The sequence below is a fragment of the Lutjanus erythropterus genome, chromosome 2 (assembly GCF_056507025.1).
Source record: "Lutjanus erythropterus isolate fLutEry1 chromosome 2, fLutEry1.hap2, whole genome shotgun sequence".
In the NCBI taxonomy this organism is placed as follows: domain Eukaryota; kingdom Metazoa; phylum Chordata; class Actinopteri; order Lutjaniformes; family Lutjanidae; genus Lutjanus; species Lutjanus erythropterus.
In genome coordinates this window covers 20,924,439-20,937,732 of record NC_139318.1, presented here as the reverse complement: position 1 = coordinate 20,937,732, position 13,294 = coordinate 20,924,439, and the positions used below count along the sequence as shown (strand labels likewise).

General features: G+C 39.4%; 1 protein-coding gene across 2 annotated transcripts; it reads left to right on the top strand.

Moving 5' to 3' along the window:
* The first annotated feature begins 793 nt into the window (after positions 1 to 793).
* On the top strand, positions 794 to 8,715 carry dnajc14 (DnaJ (Hsp40) homolog, subfamily C, member 14). Of its 2 annotated transcripts, none has more exons than XM_084731662.1 (7): positions 794 to 902; positions 2,958 to 4,376; positions 4,492 to 4,598; positions 6,141 to 6,260; positions 6,437 to 6,597; positions 6,767 to 6,869; positions 7,860 to 8,715. In XM_084731662.1, exons 2-7 carry the CDS (start codon positions 3,177 to 3,179, stop codon positions 8,152 to 8,154), a joined length of 1,986 nt encoding a protein of 661 aa, XP_084587788.1. In that variant the 5' UTR covers positions 794 to 902; positions 2,958 to 3,176; the 3' UTR covers positions 8,155 to 8,715. The 2 variants fall into 2 exon arrangements, with proteins under 2 accessions (XP_084587788.1, XP_084587778.1); XM_084731652.1 differs by having other exon boundaries at positions 794 to 922.
* The last annotated feature ends 4,579 nt before the right edge of the window (positions 8,716 to 13,294 follow it).

Genomic DNA, 13,294 nt, shown 5'->3' with positions numbered 1-13,294 from the left:
GAATAAGATATAGTATGCAAAGATGATGACCATTCAGTCAGAATTGCTCACCTGGCACACAAGCCAAAGTATAAGGGCAACTGCAGTATGTTCTAAAAGTAGGGTGAAAATGCGCAGTAGTGTTCCTCCCCTCACCCCCACCTACGAGTTCCTCACAGTCCCATAGACTTTATATTGTGATGATGTCACAAATTTTTAAACAGCTTTTTCTCTAGTCTATCTTGTCTAGTCAAGTTTTCAAATATAAAACCTCCTAGGATCAAAACTTCAGCATAGAAAGAGTCTTGACTAACCTTGTTTCCCATTTGAGGTGTCCTGTCAGCAGTTTTAGTCTTGTTTATAATGGTGACTTAATGGGGAGGTTTTTTTTTGCTGCACTACCGTGAATGTCCACTACATGTATACATAGTGGCCTCCTGAGAAGAGGACAAGCACCCTTTGTAGATACAAATAGCTCATTCTAAGGTAATAAAAACACAATGTTTTTATTTTCAGGTGATTATACACTAATGAAAACATATTCATGCATATTATATTCCATTTCTGCCATATCCTGATAATAAATCCCTGTAAATCTTACACACTGGACTTTTAATATAATATATAAATATATTATATATATTATTCAGATTATTATTTTTTTTTTATAATATACTATTTAAATTCAAAATTATAATATACAATTTATTGTATATAAACTAAAACATCAACGTTGACTGCTAGGGTTACTACAGATCAGTGGGTGGCAGTGGTGCCTTTGCTAACAGTCAGAAAGCAACGAAGAAGAAGAAGAAGGGGGAGGAGGAGGAAGAAGAAATGGGAAGAAAATAGGAAAAGGAGCAGAAGAAGAAGAAGTGGCTAAAAAAACAACACGGACACTTGGCTGTCTGTTCACAAACAAGGTTACACTATTATCTGAGAGGTATAGATGACATCTAGTGTATTTGAATGCAAAATGCAGAATAATTTGCCTCCTTACTGGACTCGTCCGATGTCCAAAACACGCCTTAGCTGACTGGTCAAACCCCACAGGAAGAAGAAGAAGAAGGGGAAACCAGCGTTAACATTAGCTAGTCCTGCTTGCTAACTGTTATCGGCTAACACTTAGCTGCTCGACTGTTTGTTTGTTAGCTAAAGGCGGTAACAAATAGTTGCTGTGCTGTCGTTTAATCTTAATTTGAGATCTAATTCAGTCGAAATATGGTCAGGTTAGCCAGCCAGAGGAAAGCTAATTTTAGCCCCTGACTGTAGCGCCTGTCTGTCATCCTGTTGGCTGGACTGTCTGCTTCCTCATGCTAACAGCTAACATTAGCCGCCTTGAAGACATCTGCTATTGTTGTCAGAGTTAAATTAATACCAAGTTGATCTGTCAGCATGTCCACCAGACAGGATTGGTTGTTTTGTAATGGCTGTTTCTTTGGCTTTTTATCGGTTCTCAAAGTTCAAACGTGTGTTCATGCTGCCCGTATATAAGATAGACTATGTTCTTCTCTGGCTAACTGCATTAGCTATTAACTGAACAGTATCTCTGAATGTATGTAAATACTGTGCTATCACAAATGTACGTCTTAAAGCAAGTTTGATAATCTAATTTAACCGAAGATCACGCCTGGGCAGATAAGGTCATGCAGTTCCATTATGTTTAAGTTAATAATTAATGAACGACATTACTCATTCGGTGTTAGTTTCGTTCTTTATGCTTGAGGAGCTCCTTCAAACAGTGTTGTTCTGAAGTCATTCTGAACAAAACACATAGGTCCAGTTTAACTCCCCAGGTGTAAAGTAAAAACTTGTGTGAATTTATTATAAATATATTCCTCACGGGAATTCAACTAACTACTATTGACATTCATTCATTATTGTCATAATATCAATCTAAGTATGTTTTCGGTAGTGTACAATAACCTGAAAATAAGAATCATTATGAGTTTGTTACTTTAAAATGAGCCATTTACATCTACAGAGGGAGTGGGTCCTCTTCCATGTTACAGTAGCCCTGAACGGAGAAATTTTCTGGCTCTAGATTGTGTTTTTTGTGAGTTACATGGCCACCATAGTTTCTCTCACATCCTTGGAGGGTAGGGAGAGATGAGGTGTTTGCATTCTGCTAGAAGCCACTAAATCCTTTACACTGGTCCCTTAACTGTTTAGGGATGCACTGCTTCATCAGCTGAACCTGGGTATCAGCTGACATTTTCCTGCAATCAGCAAATTGGCAACTAAGATAACAGTTACCACTGGTAACTGATGTGTATTGGTTGTGTAGCAGCAGTTTTGCACTCTCTAAATTTTATTTTGGTTATTTGCAGTTGGACAACAGTAGCTAGCATACCTAGCTGAGATGAAGCCACTGGTTGGACATGTCTCTGATATGATGGAAAAGGGCAGTGGATGTCTTGTTTTATAATGAAGATTCCTGACACAAAAGTAGGAATAAATAACAACTAAAACTAAATAAACAACCACAAAACATTCATTCATTCATTGGCTAAGAGCTAAATTGTTACTTTAAGCATTGGTATCAGACCAGAATTTCGCAATCAGTGCATCCCCAGTGTTTAGAGTATCAAACATTAGAAAATAGTGAAAAATGCTAGTAACAGTTTTCTAGACCCTAAGGTGATGTCTTCACATGTCTCGTCTTGTCCGACCAATAGTCTGAGCAAATATTTTCAGTTTACAATCTTGCAAAGCAGAGCAAAGCAGCAGGAGAAAGTTTAGAGAATTTCTGCTTGATTATTAACTTTTCTTGAGTTATGTATAATTTCATATTTCTAGATGCATATGCACTGTAATACAGTATTTTCTTCTGTTAAATTAAGGTAGATAACCAGAAGAGCCCACATTTATTTTTTATTGTGTAAAAACTTGAATGCTGGTAGAAACAAAATCTTCACTGATTTTTTTTTTGTCTTATTCACTGTGTGGTTTTTGAACTCTCATGTGTTGATTTTCAGACCTGGTGACCTGATGCATGATGTGAGGTGTGTGAAAAGCTGTTTGACACCTGGAAGTGGCTGCTGATATGGTGGACCTGAGACTGATCCTCAGGAGCCCCCAGTCTCACGTTTTTATGAGAGTCTGGGGAAAATGCTGCCACAGATTATGGATCTAGGAGATCATCTTCCATGATATTCCGATTTCACAGCATTTCAATCAAAAGGCTGTAAGGAAACATGGAGCGAGAAGCAGCTGAGAAGGAGATTACGGACACTGATGAGGAGATCCCTGATGGTGATTCCACATCAGTCACCAATTCTAGTCCTTGGGAGCCCAGACAGATTGATGAAGACTGTGAGCAGGAGGACAAACATCTCAAATCTCAGGACCCCCCAAATCCAGCCACTCCACAAGACTCTGGCATTGGTGAAGCAGAGTTTTGTGGATCCACAGAGGCCAAAGAGGATACTGAGGAGGCTTCAGATGGGTTCGAGCATGACAGCGTCACAGATCATGAGAATTTGCATGTCATAAATCAAGAAGAGGATGAAGCTGCCAAGGAGCAGCAGCACATGAACGGGGAGTCTGGCTGGAGGAATGAGGGATCTGGGAGGAGATGCAAACTGAGGAACAGTGGATCGGTTTCAGAGCAAAGTGCTTTTTCTTCCGTCCAGAAGGGCAATGTAATGTCGAGTGGTGGTCGGCACAAGCAGACCCGCAGACGTAACCATCACCACCATCAGCAGAACCGAGGCCGCAGGCGGACAGGCAATCAGCTCGTCACGGCTTTCAAGGAAATGTTGTCAGAGTCTTTGAGCTTCTGGTGCATCTCCTGCGTCCACATGATGATTGAAATCATTGTCACATTAACTCACAACTGCGGAGTTGGGGTGGAGACCGGAGGGGTGAAACTTTACAACTTCGGGCAGCAGCTCCTTGCAAAGGTCACAGATGTAGCAGGACTGAAGGCGGATGCTAGCCGGATTCTGAAATGGACGAAATGCACCATAACGGACCTGATGGATAAAATAGTTCGGTCAGTGAAGTGGGTAAAGACAGCTGCCTTATCTTGTTTCAGACTTTTCTGCGCTTTGGTTGTTCTCGGCTCCCAGTGGGCAAAGGGTATGATGGTCCGCCTCAGTGGAGAGAGGGGAAAACGCTATTGGACAGCTTTTCAGGAGTCACGGCTTTGGAAGAGGGTGGTGTCCCTCCTGGAGAGAGTCCGCAGCAGGTTCAGGAGGGACAGACATGTACCGCCGTCCAGCCCTGAGTCACCCGGCAGAGCAGGGAGAGGACAACCCGGCCAGGAGCTGGAGAGACTGCTGGCCTTGGCGGAGGTACCAGAAGACGAGCTCGACCCCTTTACAGTGCTCGGTGTGGAGGTGCACGCCACTGAGGCCGAGCTGAAGAAGGCCTACAGACAGCTGGCTGTCCAGGTAAGTGTGAAGTTTCAGCTATCGGATGCCTGAATTACTGACTAATACACTGTATCCGAGGTTGAAATTTTCTACTTTACTCATGCAACCTTTTCCTCTGTCCTCTCTCTTTCAGGTCCATCCAGACAAGAATAAACACCCACGAGCTGGAGAGGCGTTCAAAGTACTGAGGGCTGCCTGGGATATTGTCAGTAACCCAGAGACACGACGAGAGTATGAGCTGTGAGTACACAGAGGAAGAGGTTATCACAGGACATTTACAATAGATTATAAAGCCAAAAAAAAAATAATAATAATAAGAGCGGACCAAGTAACATTTATTTTGTAGCCTGTTTTTTAACCTGTGTAAATTAACATTCATTTGTTGTATTTTATTATTTAATAGTTTGGTAGAATGTTATTCTTGATTTAAAGGGATAGTTCAGACTATTTGAAATGAGATTGTATGAGGTACATATCCATAGTCAGTGTATTAGTTACAGTTAAACTGCTGTGGACAGGGTCAGCAGCAAAACATATTTTTTTTACAGACGTAAAAAAAGTCAATACCAGTTTTAGTGTATGCTATATTGAGAATGTACCATGTATAGCAGATATAGGATATCATTGCTTTACCTGACTGTCAGGCACACTTTTTTGACAGGAAACTGCTGTTATATAAGCCAAACATCACTTTCTCCAAAGCAGTTCCTTGTCCACTGCTGCTTCAACCTGTTAGTTTGTTTGTATTATTGTGTGACTTAAGTGTATCCAAACTATCCTTTAAAACACTGAATTCACACAATAACACTGGAAATCTGTTGAAATACTTGAATTTTAATGTAGCATTTTCAAGGTTTAAACGGCGTTTGTATTTTGGATAAAATACTTTAACTGTAATTGCATTACTTTCATAATAAATCTGTTTTGCTAAAAGAAAGAAACAAAATGAGTCAGATAATGGCTCACCCATGTTATATGGGATGCCAAGTGCACTTCCATACAGATGACACATTATGAAACATTGAAACTGAGTCCTTTAATTTCTCACTCTTCTGCAGAATGCTGTCACAAAGCATGATTTTGGTTGTTTATAGCACAATAACATCTGATGTAATTTGACGAAGAAGTGAAATTAAACTTTTTGAGTATATGCATATAAATATGTAATTTATCAAGCAGTGAGGTGCTGGAAAAACTTGAATGCATGTTGAAGATTCTTGAAAAGTGTTTGAAATTGACTTTGGAAAAGTTGTAGGAACCCTGTAAATTTTCTGTTTTTGGCACAGCAGTCTGGTTGCTTTGCAGAGAGGCTTATTTGGCTTATATAACAATGGTTTCCCATCATAGAGGCTCATATAATACCACTTAAAAAAAATACTAATGGGGTACTTGGATAGCTCAGTTGGTAGAGCGTGCGCCCCATGTACAGATGCTGTGAGTCCTCTGGAGCGGCGTAGGTTCAACTCCTGCCCATGGCCCTTTGCTACGTGTCATTACCCCACTCTCTCTCCCCATTTCCTCTCGTGTCTTCTTCTGTCCTGTCATTGAAGGCATAAAATGAAAAAAATGTAATTATCCCTTCAATAAATTAATGTTCCAACTTTCTTCCTTTTGTTAACCACTGAACGAACCCTTCAGTCAGCACCGCCTTTGCATTATTTGCAAAACATGTATATTCTGTTTCATTGGCCTAAAATTGTACAGTGATTTAGTGTGTGTTTGATTCATTAGGCCTGTTTTGTTCATGTTTCACTCAACCAGCCTGTTTTGGTTCCCACGCAGGAAACGTATGGCAGCAACTGAGCTCTCAAAGTCCATGAACGAGTTTCTCACTAAACTGCAGGATGACCTGAAGGAAGCCATGAACACCATGATGTGTACCAAGTGTGAAGGCAAACACAAGTATGTTGCCACACAATATACATGAGTACAGCTACACACAGCCATCACCCACTGAACTGAGTATCAGACATTTCCTCAGACTGAATTTAAACATCATGTTACACACAGTTGAATTGTGTCTCATGCAGTCAACTTTGACCGCAGTTGTGTTTTCTTCCTGACTCGTGTGTGTGCAGGCGGTTCGAGATGGATCGTGAACCTGCTGAGGCCCGGTTCTGTGCTGAATGCAATCGTTGCCATAGTGCTGAGGAGGGGGACCTGTGGGCGGAGTCCAGCATGCTGGGCCTACGTATCACATACTTTGCCTGTATGGATGGCAAAGTCTATGATATCACAGGTGAACGTCAGTTTTTTGTAAAGAGTATCAGCCCGCCTCCTCAGTATCCCAGATTATCAGTATCCACTACATCCACTACGTGTTGTCAAGTGAAAGAGAAGCTTCAGAGTATTCCCTAGACACTTTTTCTCTCAGTCATGTGACCTGTTGTGATGCTGTCATGTTTCAGAGTGGGCAGGTTGCCAGAGAATAGGCATTTCTCCTGACACGCATCGTGTGCCCTATCACATCTCTTTTGGTTCAAAGAACAACAGCAACTCCACACGACACAGGTATGATCTTTTTTATTCACATTTAGGTTGTTGTTGTGGCTTCATTGTGCTGAAGCATCTATTTCATCCTGCTGCTCCTCAGATAAATCGTAACTGATCTTGGCAGTTTTGAGGAGTTTTACATGTCTGGAACATCAGTTTTCTTGTTGGAAATAATTAAACACCAGTGGTCTTTTAGACATATGGTGAAATGAAATTAAAAAAAAGTATCATTGCAGAATATGTCTCCATTATGGAAGTGAAGTTAGGATGCATTTCTGTTTTAAGAGATAAATGTATGTAAATATGATTTCTAAATTTAATTTGAATTGTTTTTTTTTCAGTCTCTGCTGATAAAACATCTCCTTCCTCTGTGATTGATAAATTTCCCAAATTCCTAATGTTAGTGCTTCATTGTTGTGGTAATGATGTTGACAGAAAAGTCACATACAGTGGAAATGGCTTATAGTGATCACAGTTACAGTGATAAACCACTTATGGTTATATGCATCAAAAAGCCTGGCACAGAATCATTACTGTACGGACAGACCAAAAATTAGCCAATCAGAAGCAGCAGTGAAACGCAGTAAACTATATTTTATATACAGTACTTTATTCTATCATAGTGTATTTGAATTACACACAGTAGAGTAATTTAATTTGTACAGTAATTTGAAAAGCAGCTGTACTGTATCTTGAAAACATCAATTAATCAATTAATCGTTGCAGCTCTTGCAATAATCATAAAATGTTTCCACTGTACTGTACTATACTGTTTGTATTTTGTCTTTATTATTGGCTTTCGTTGATTGTTTCCACATGATCATCTATAAAAGCATAAAAGATCATCAGTTCACTATAAAAGTGAAATAAAAACTAAATGTACATAAACATAAAAAATGTGATTTTGCCAAGATCTCAAAAAATAAAAAGTAAGTATAAAATGCTTTATAAATAAATAAGAACCCTTAAAAACGAAAGTTCTCTGAACTCTCCAACTTTGACTTCCAGGACGCCCTCAGAGCACGCCACAGGTCCGACCAACCCTGCAGATCTGCAGGACTTCTTCAACCGCATCTTCAAGGGAGGTCCTCCTAATGATATGGCTGCCAACGGGGGCTTCTTCCCCTCAGGTCCGCCCCATCACCAGCCACCTGGTGCTGGAGCGCCCCCATTCTCCCCTCCCCCAGGCCAGACAGGTTTCTTCATGCCTGGGGGTCACCGGCCAGAGTCCAGTGAGACGTGGGCTGAGGGTGGCAAACCCCCTAGAAGGAGGAAGAAAGTCCGCAAACCCTTCCAGAGGTGAAGTCCGTCAACCTCTCAGTGTATCAACACATCAACACAGGGACACAATAAATAATGGCCATGTTTGTCTCTCGCCTGCCTGTTGGCACGCCAAGATCTGAACTGGAGGAGATTCATGTGGCTGCGGTCAGATCAGCCAGAGCAGAGAGAGACGGGTTGATGAAGAGGAGTCTGTTGACGGAACACAAGTGTTGAAGGAGGGTTAAAGACACGGCAGCGATGGTGCTTTACCTCTCATTTCACCTTATTCTTTTGTTGGTCTTTAAGACAACCGTAGCCTTGGCATTGAAATCCTCATTGGGATGCTGTAATGAAACATTTTCCTTTCATAATCTCCTGCCAAAATCCTGCAATGCATGATTTATTCACCTGCATCTTAACACTTCAGTTCTCTCACTTTTGTTGTTAATGTTTTCTATAAGGTTAGTGTAAGGCAGAAGGACACGTGAAGAGAGGTTTACAGTGGCTACGTTTACATGCACACTGATTTTCCACTATTAATAAGAATATCACAGTATTTTGAATTTGATACATGTTATATAAACAGTATATTCTGTTTGGATATTTTGAAATAGGCCTTATTCTGAATGGAGCATTTTCTGATTTAAGACATGGTGGATCGCAACACTGACCTTTACAAGAAGGAGGTTGAATGAATCTAAAAAGGAGCCACCAGTGGAAAACTTTTAAGAAAAATCTATTTTGATGTAAAGCAGCCAAATGGCTCAAGCTGCATGTAAAAATGAATATTAACAAATAAGAAGAAATAAAAAAAGAACAAACAAAATATTTTGTGCATGCAAACGTAGTCACTGAGTTATGTTTGACTGTAATCAACATGAAGAAGATAATGATCTGGGCAGCTTCACTCTCGCCTCACTGTCAGTGTCGCTCATGTGAGTGACACGTGGTTCTGCACCTCCACCCTCCATATCAACAGAAACCATTTTAACCCAACACTTCTGAACCTAAATTTGCGAAAGCAGCAGAACAGAAACACACGTCTTTTGTTGTGAGTTGTCTGCTTTTACAGTAAAATCAAAGGGCATGGTCAGATGTGACTCACTGGTAGTGTGTCACAGTCATTCAGCATCCAGCATTAGGGATCCTCTGAGTTGTATTTGTGTTACTATAAGCAGACAGATTATATCTTGAATTGACACAATGCATAATTAAATATTACATGAATCTTTCTTAAATAACAAATTTGTGCTTTCTAGGAGTTCAGTTTCATTGACTGGATATTACTTGACGCTGATATTTGTGTGGCAGTTACTGGAGAGTCACATCTTGCATTATAAGACCATGCACTAAAAATATATTACTGTCTTTCTTCTTCAAGAGCCACTGAGCCAGAGACGAGATCATGAACCTGCAACAAAGTCAAGATGTAAAATCTAGATCTGAATTAGTGAAAATCATAAAAGCTGTTTTGTTTTGAGATACACTAATTCAGACATGCTAAAATCTGCCTTGTGTTTATGTTCAGTTGTTAGAATTGCTATAATTACATTATGTGTTCAAATCCTACAGCAGAAAGCAGTTCAGTGGTGTTTCTGTCAGACTGAGCTCCAGCTGAGCTGCTTTGAGAAGTTCTCAAAACTTGAAAAGTGACACCTTGACATTTTGAAATATCGATGTCTTTCCTCAGCAGGGAAGCTGTTAAAAACACACAGAATTGATCTATGTTGCCCCCTGTTGATTCACTCAGTCATACAAAATGAAAACAGCGGTCACACTTTAACTGATTTACAAAGTTATGAACAAACAGAATATGTGAGTTAACGGCCATTTGAGTCTTAAATTAGTGTAATTTGATATTGTGCTAATTTACACACGCTGAAGCAACCATGTCCTGTGTGTAAACCTACAGTGCTGTCTCATTTATGTTTTCTTTCACCAACATAATTTCTTAAAATTTGATCATTACCGAACTATGTCTTGAATGAAAACGGGTAGAAGTCGATGCTAAAGCGTTGATTCTGATGCCTCTGCCTGCAACAGTTTCATACAGCTGTGACTTTTTGTGTTCCCTACACCTGATTGAAACTATTGATTCATTATAAATCCTATTTGCAAGTGTCCCAGGAGTTTGAGAATGATGGCTCTATTGATACAGTATACAGTTAATGAGAAAAGATTGCAAGGAAAGAGCTATTACCTTTATTACCTAAAAGTATCCAACATAGTTATTCAAAAATATATCAAAGTCAAATATAAAAAAGCTTTAAAATTGACCAAGTTATTGGCATAAGAGTGTTTTTAGAGACAGGTCTGTCAGGCGGCAATTTTGCAGCCATCTCGAAAGCGTTGGTCTCCAAAATTTAATCAGTTCATGTACCTGTTATAGAGTGTTAGCACACAAGATTTGGTGCAAATCCGTCCACCCGTTCAAAAGTTATCGTGCAAACAAAAATCTGTGACGGAAGGACGGACGCACGGACTCACGTACGGCCGGACAACCGGAGAACAGTATGCCTCCGGCCCGGCACCTTCAGCGGGCGGAGGCATAATAAGACATTAAAACATGTTAAATTTGCAACACATGCAATATGACCATTTCATGTAGTAGATTAGCATAGTTGTTCAGGCTGCTGCTGAAAATACATCTAAATTTTGACATTGTTTTCATCAGGGTCTTTCTTTTTCTTGTAAAGTGCTATTTTATGCCTTCTTTAAAGTTTCAGGATGTGTTAAACTTCTACACCAGTGGTCAGTCATGGCTGTCACCCAGCTTAGAACAAGGCAGTAAAAAACCCCCACTGCCATAGATGTGTTTCAAGCCATCCTGGTTATTACATTCAAAATATTTTCATCTTCGTGTCTGCAGGATTATCTCAGTGGCTCCTGACAACTTACAATTAAAGAAATGAATAATGTGACTCTTAAATAAGTGTTTTCTTCCACCTGAATGTGGCTCAGCTTTCAAAATGTCAAGGTCACATGTTCACAGAAAATCTTATCTCCATCCAAACAACCGATTTTCTCTTAGTCTCTCCAGTGTTTCTGTATGTAACAACATGAAGGGGACAGAAAAATGAGAACTGGTTTTATTTTGGGTTTAACTTCTCGATATGGTTCTAATTATTGGTTTCTCGCATAGAAATAACAATTTAATTTTCATCATAGTTTAATTTAAGACAACAGAACTGATATTGTTTACACCTGATATGTGAAGGTTGTGAGAGTGTAGTGAAATGCTATTATGTGTGATAAGGCATTTGATAAAGGCTATTTTTTTATATTGACAGTTGATGATGAAAAGTACCATGTTTTTTTTGTTTTGGTTTTTGGTGTTAATTTGCACATCCACCCCGGTAATAACATCACAGGGATTTTGAACAGTCATCGGTGATTTAGCCCTAGCAAGACTCCTCCAGCTGCAGCTGAGTAGGAGGTGTAGCTCGCTAAGCTAACAGCTCATTTGCAAATTAAGATTTTTTTTTTTTTGGTAGAATCTGAATGTTAAATGAGTGACAAATATTTTGAAAAACATTTGAGTTGCACGTCCATTACACTTTGGAGAAACCCGAGTATCAGAACTGTTTTATGGCATTGTTAATGCATAATGTGGGTTTGTTTTCCAGCCTGAGAGGATGAACCTTTTCTCTTAATATTGTTTGAGCTTATTGAAGCAGGACATTAAGTTTGCCATGTTTCTTTTCATGTGTCAAATTGTTTTTCTCTTGTACGCATTTGATCAGTTTTCAAGACATGAATTGGGTTGTTCTCAACTAAAATGACCCTTCCTTTTAAATGAAACTCAGTCAAAATGTAAAAAAAGTTCTGGATTTAGCTTATTCTATAAAGAAACTATTTGGCAGCATAAAGGAAGGTTACAGCTAAGCCTGAACTATGAGGACCTAAAGGGATAGGTTTGAATTTTTTGAAGTGGGGCGGTATGAAGTACTTATCAATAGTCAGTGTATTACCTGCAGTAGATGATGGCCGGCACGTCTCCAGTTTGGAGAAACAGCAGGAGTACTGGTGTAGGAAGCTAAGCAATGTACATCTGTGGTTAAGGTCAGCAGCCACAAAATGTATTTTAGCCTCCTGAAAAAAGACCCACCTCAAAAAATCAATACTGCCAGACGGGCTTTTCTGATTGGAAACTGACATTAAATAAGCCAGATGTTGGTCTCTTCAAACCAATTATGTGACTTTGGTGAATCCAAATTAATAGGGATGTCCCGATACAACTTTTTCACTTCCGACACGATACCGATATTGCAGCCTTGAGTATTGGCCGGTATCGATATCGATCCGATACGATATCAGAACGAATCATACATACTTTTATTACTTATTTTTTAGTGTGGAATGTTAGAAAAGGCTTGATTAAGTGATGTTACTCAAACAGAGAACAATAGTCAGCAACCAGAGTCACCTATGGATAGAAGTGCTGGAGTGGAAAATGGACTGCTTATCGGAGCGCTTATATCAGAGATTTTAGATGCTGTCCGATAAAATCTGATACTCGTTTTTTGGCTGATATCGGACCGATATCCGATATCAATATCGGATCAGGACACCCCTACAAATTAACCCTTTAAAACACTAAAGTAACACAAACAAACGAAGAGATTGAGGCAGTGATAGAAAAGCAACTCCTGTGTTCTGTGAGGTAATATTGATTTTAATTAATAATTTAATAATTTGGTTGGTTTGGAGGGAGCGATATTTAGCACAACAGTGGTTTCCTGTTGGAAAAGGTTGTCTGAAGGCTAAGAAAATCAGTGAAAATACTCTAAATATAGTGCACACTTTAACTATTTTTTTTTTAAAGGTGGGCCTTTTTAAGTTGCTAAAATACATTTTGCGGTCGACCCTGTCCATTTGTGCTGGTACTCCAAGCTGTGGGTCTGCCAACTGATATCTACTGTAGGTACTATACTGACTGTGGGCAAGTATCTGATACAAGCACCTTAAAATAACCAGAAATGTCCCTTTAAATAAGTATTTTCAATCGGGCAGGTTTGAATTCAGATTGTTAATGTTTAATGATCAGAGAGAAATCAACAAAAAAATATATTTCAGTCATTTGTATTCAGCAATGTGCAATTTCTCATCTTACATCCTCCTGTAGGCATTGACCATCTGAACATCCAGGAAAACGGTTTTTAGATCCTGATATACTGTAA

Excerpts from the sequence above, each read along its gene's own strand:
- dnajc14 (XM_084731662.1), top strand. The coding sequence starts at position 3,177 with ATGGAGCGAGAAGCAGCTGAGAAGGAGATTACGGACACTGATGAGGAG. Across the intron at positions 4,599-6,140 it reads ACACGACGAGAGTATGAGCT|GAAACGTATGGCAGCAACTG; the intron begins GTGAGTACACAG and ends GTTCCCACGCAG. Across the intron at positions 6,261-6,436 it reads AAGTGTGAAGGCAAACACAA|GCGGTTCGAGATGGATCGTG; the intron begins GTATGTTGCCAC and ends GTGTGTGTGCAG.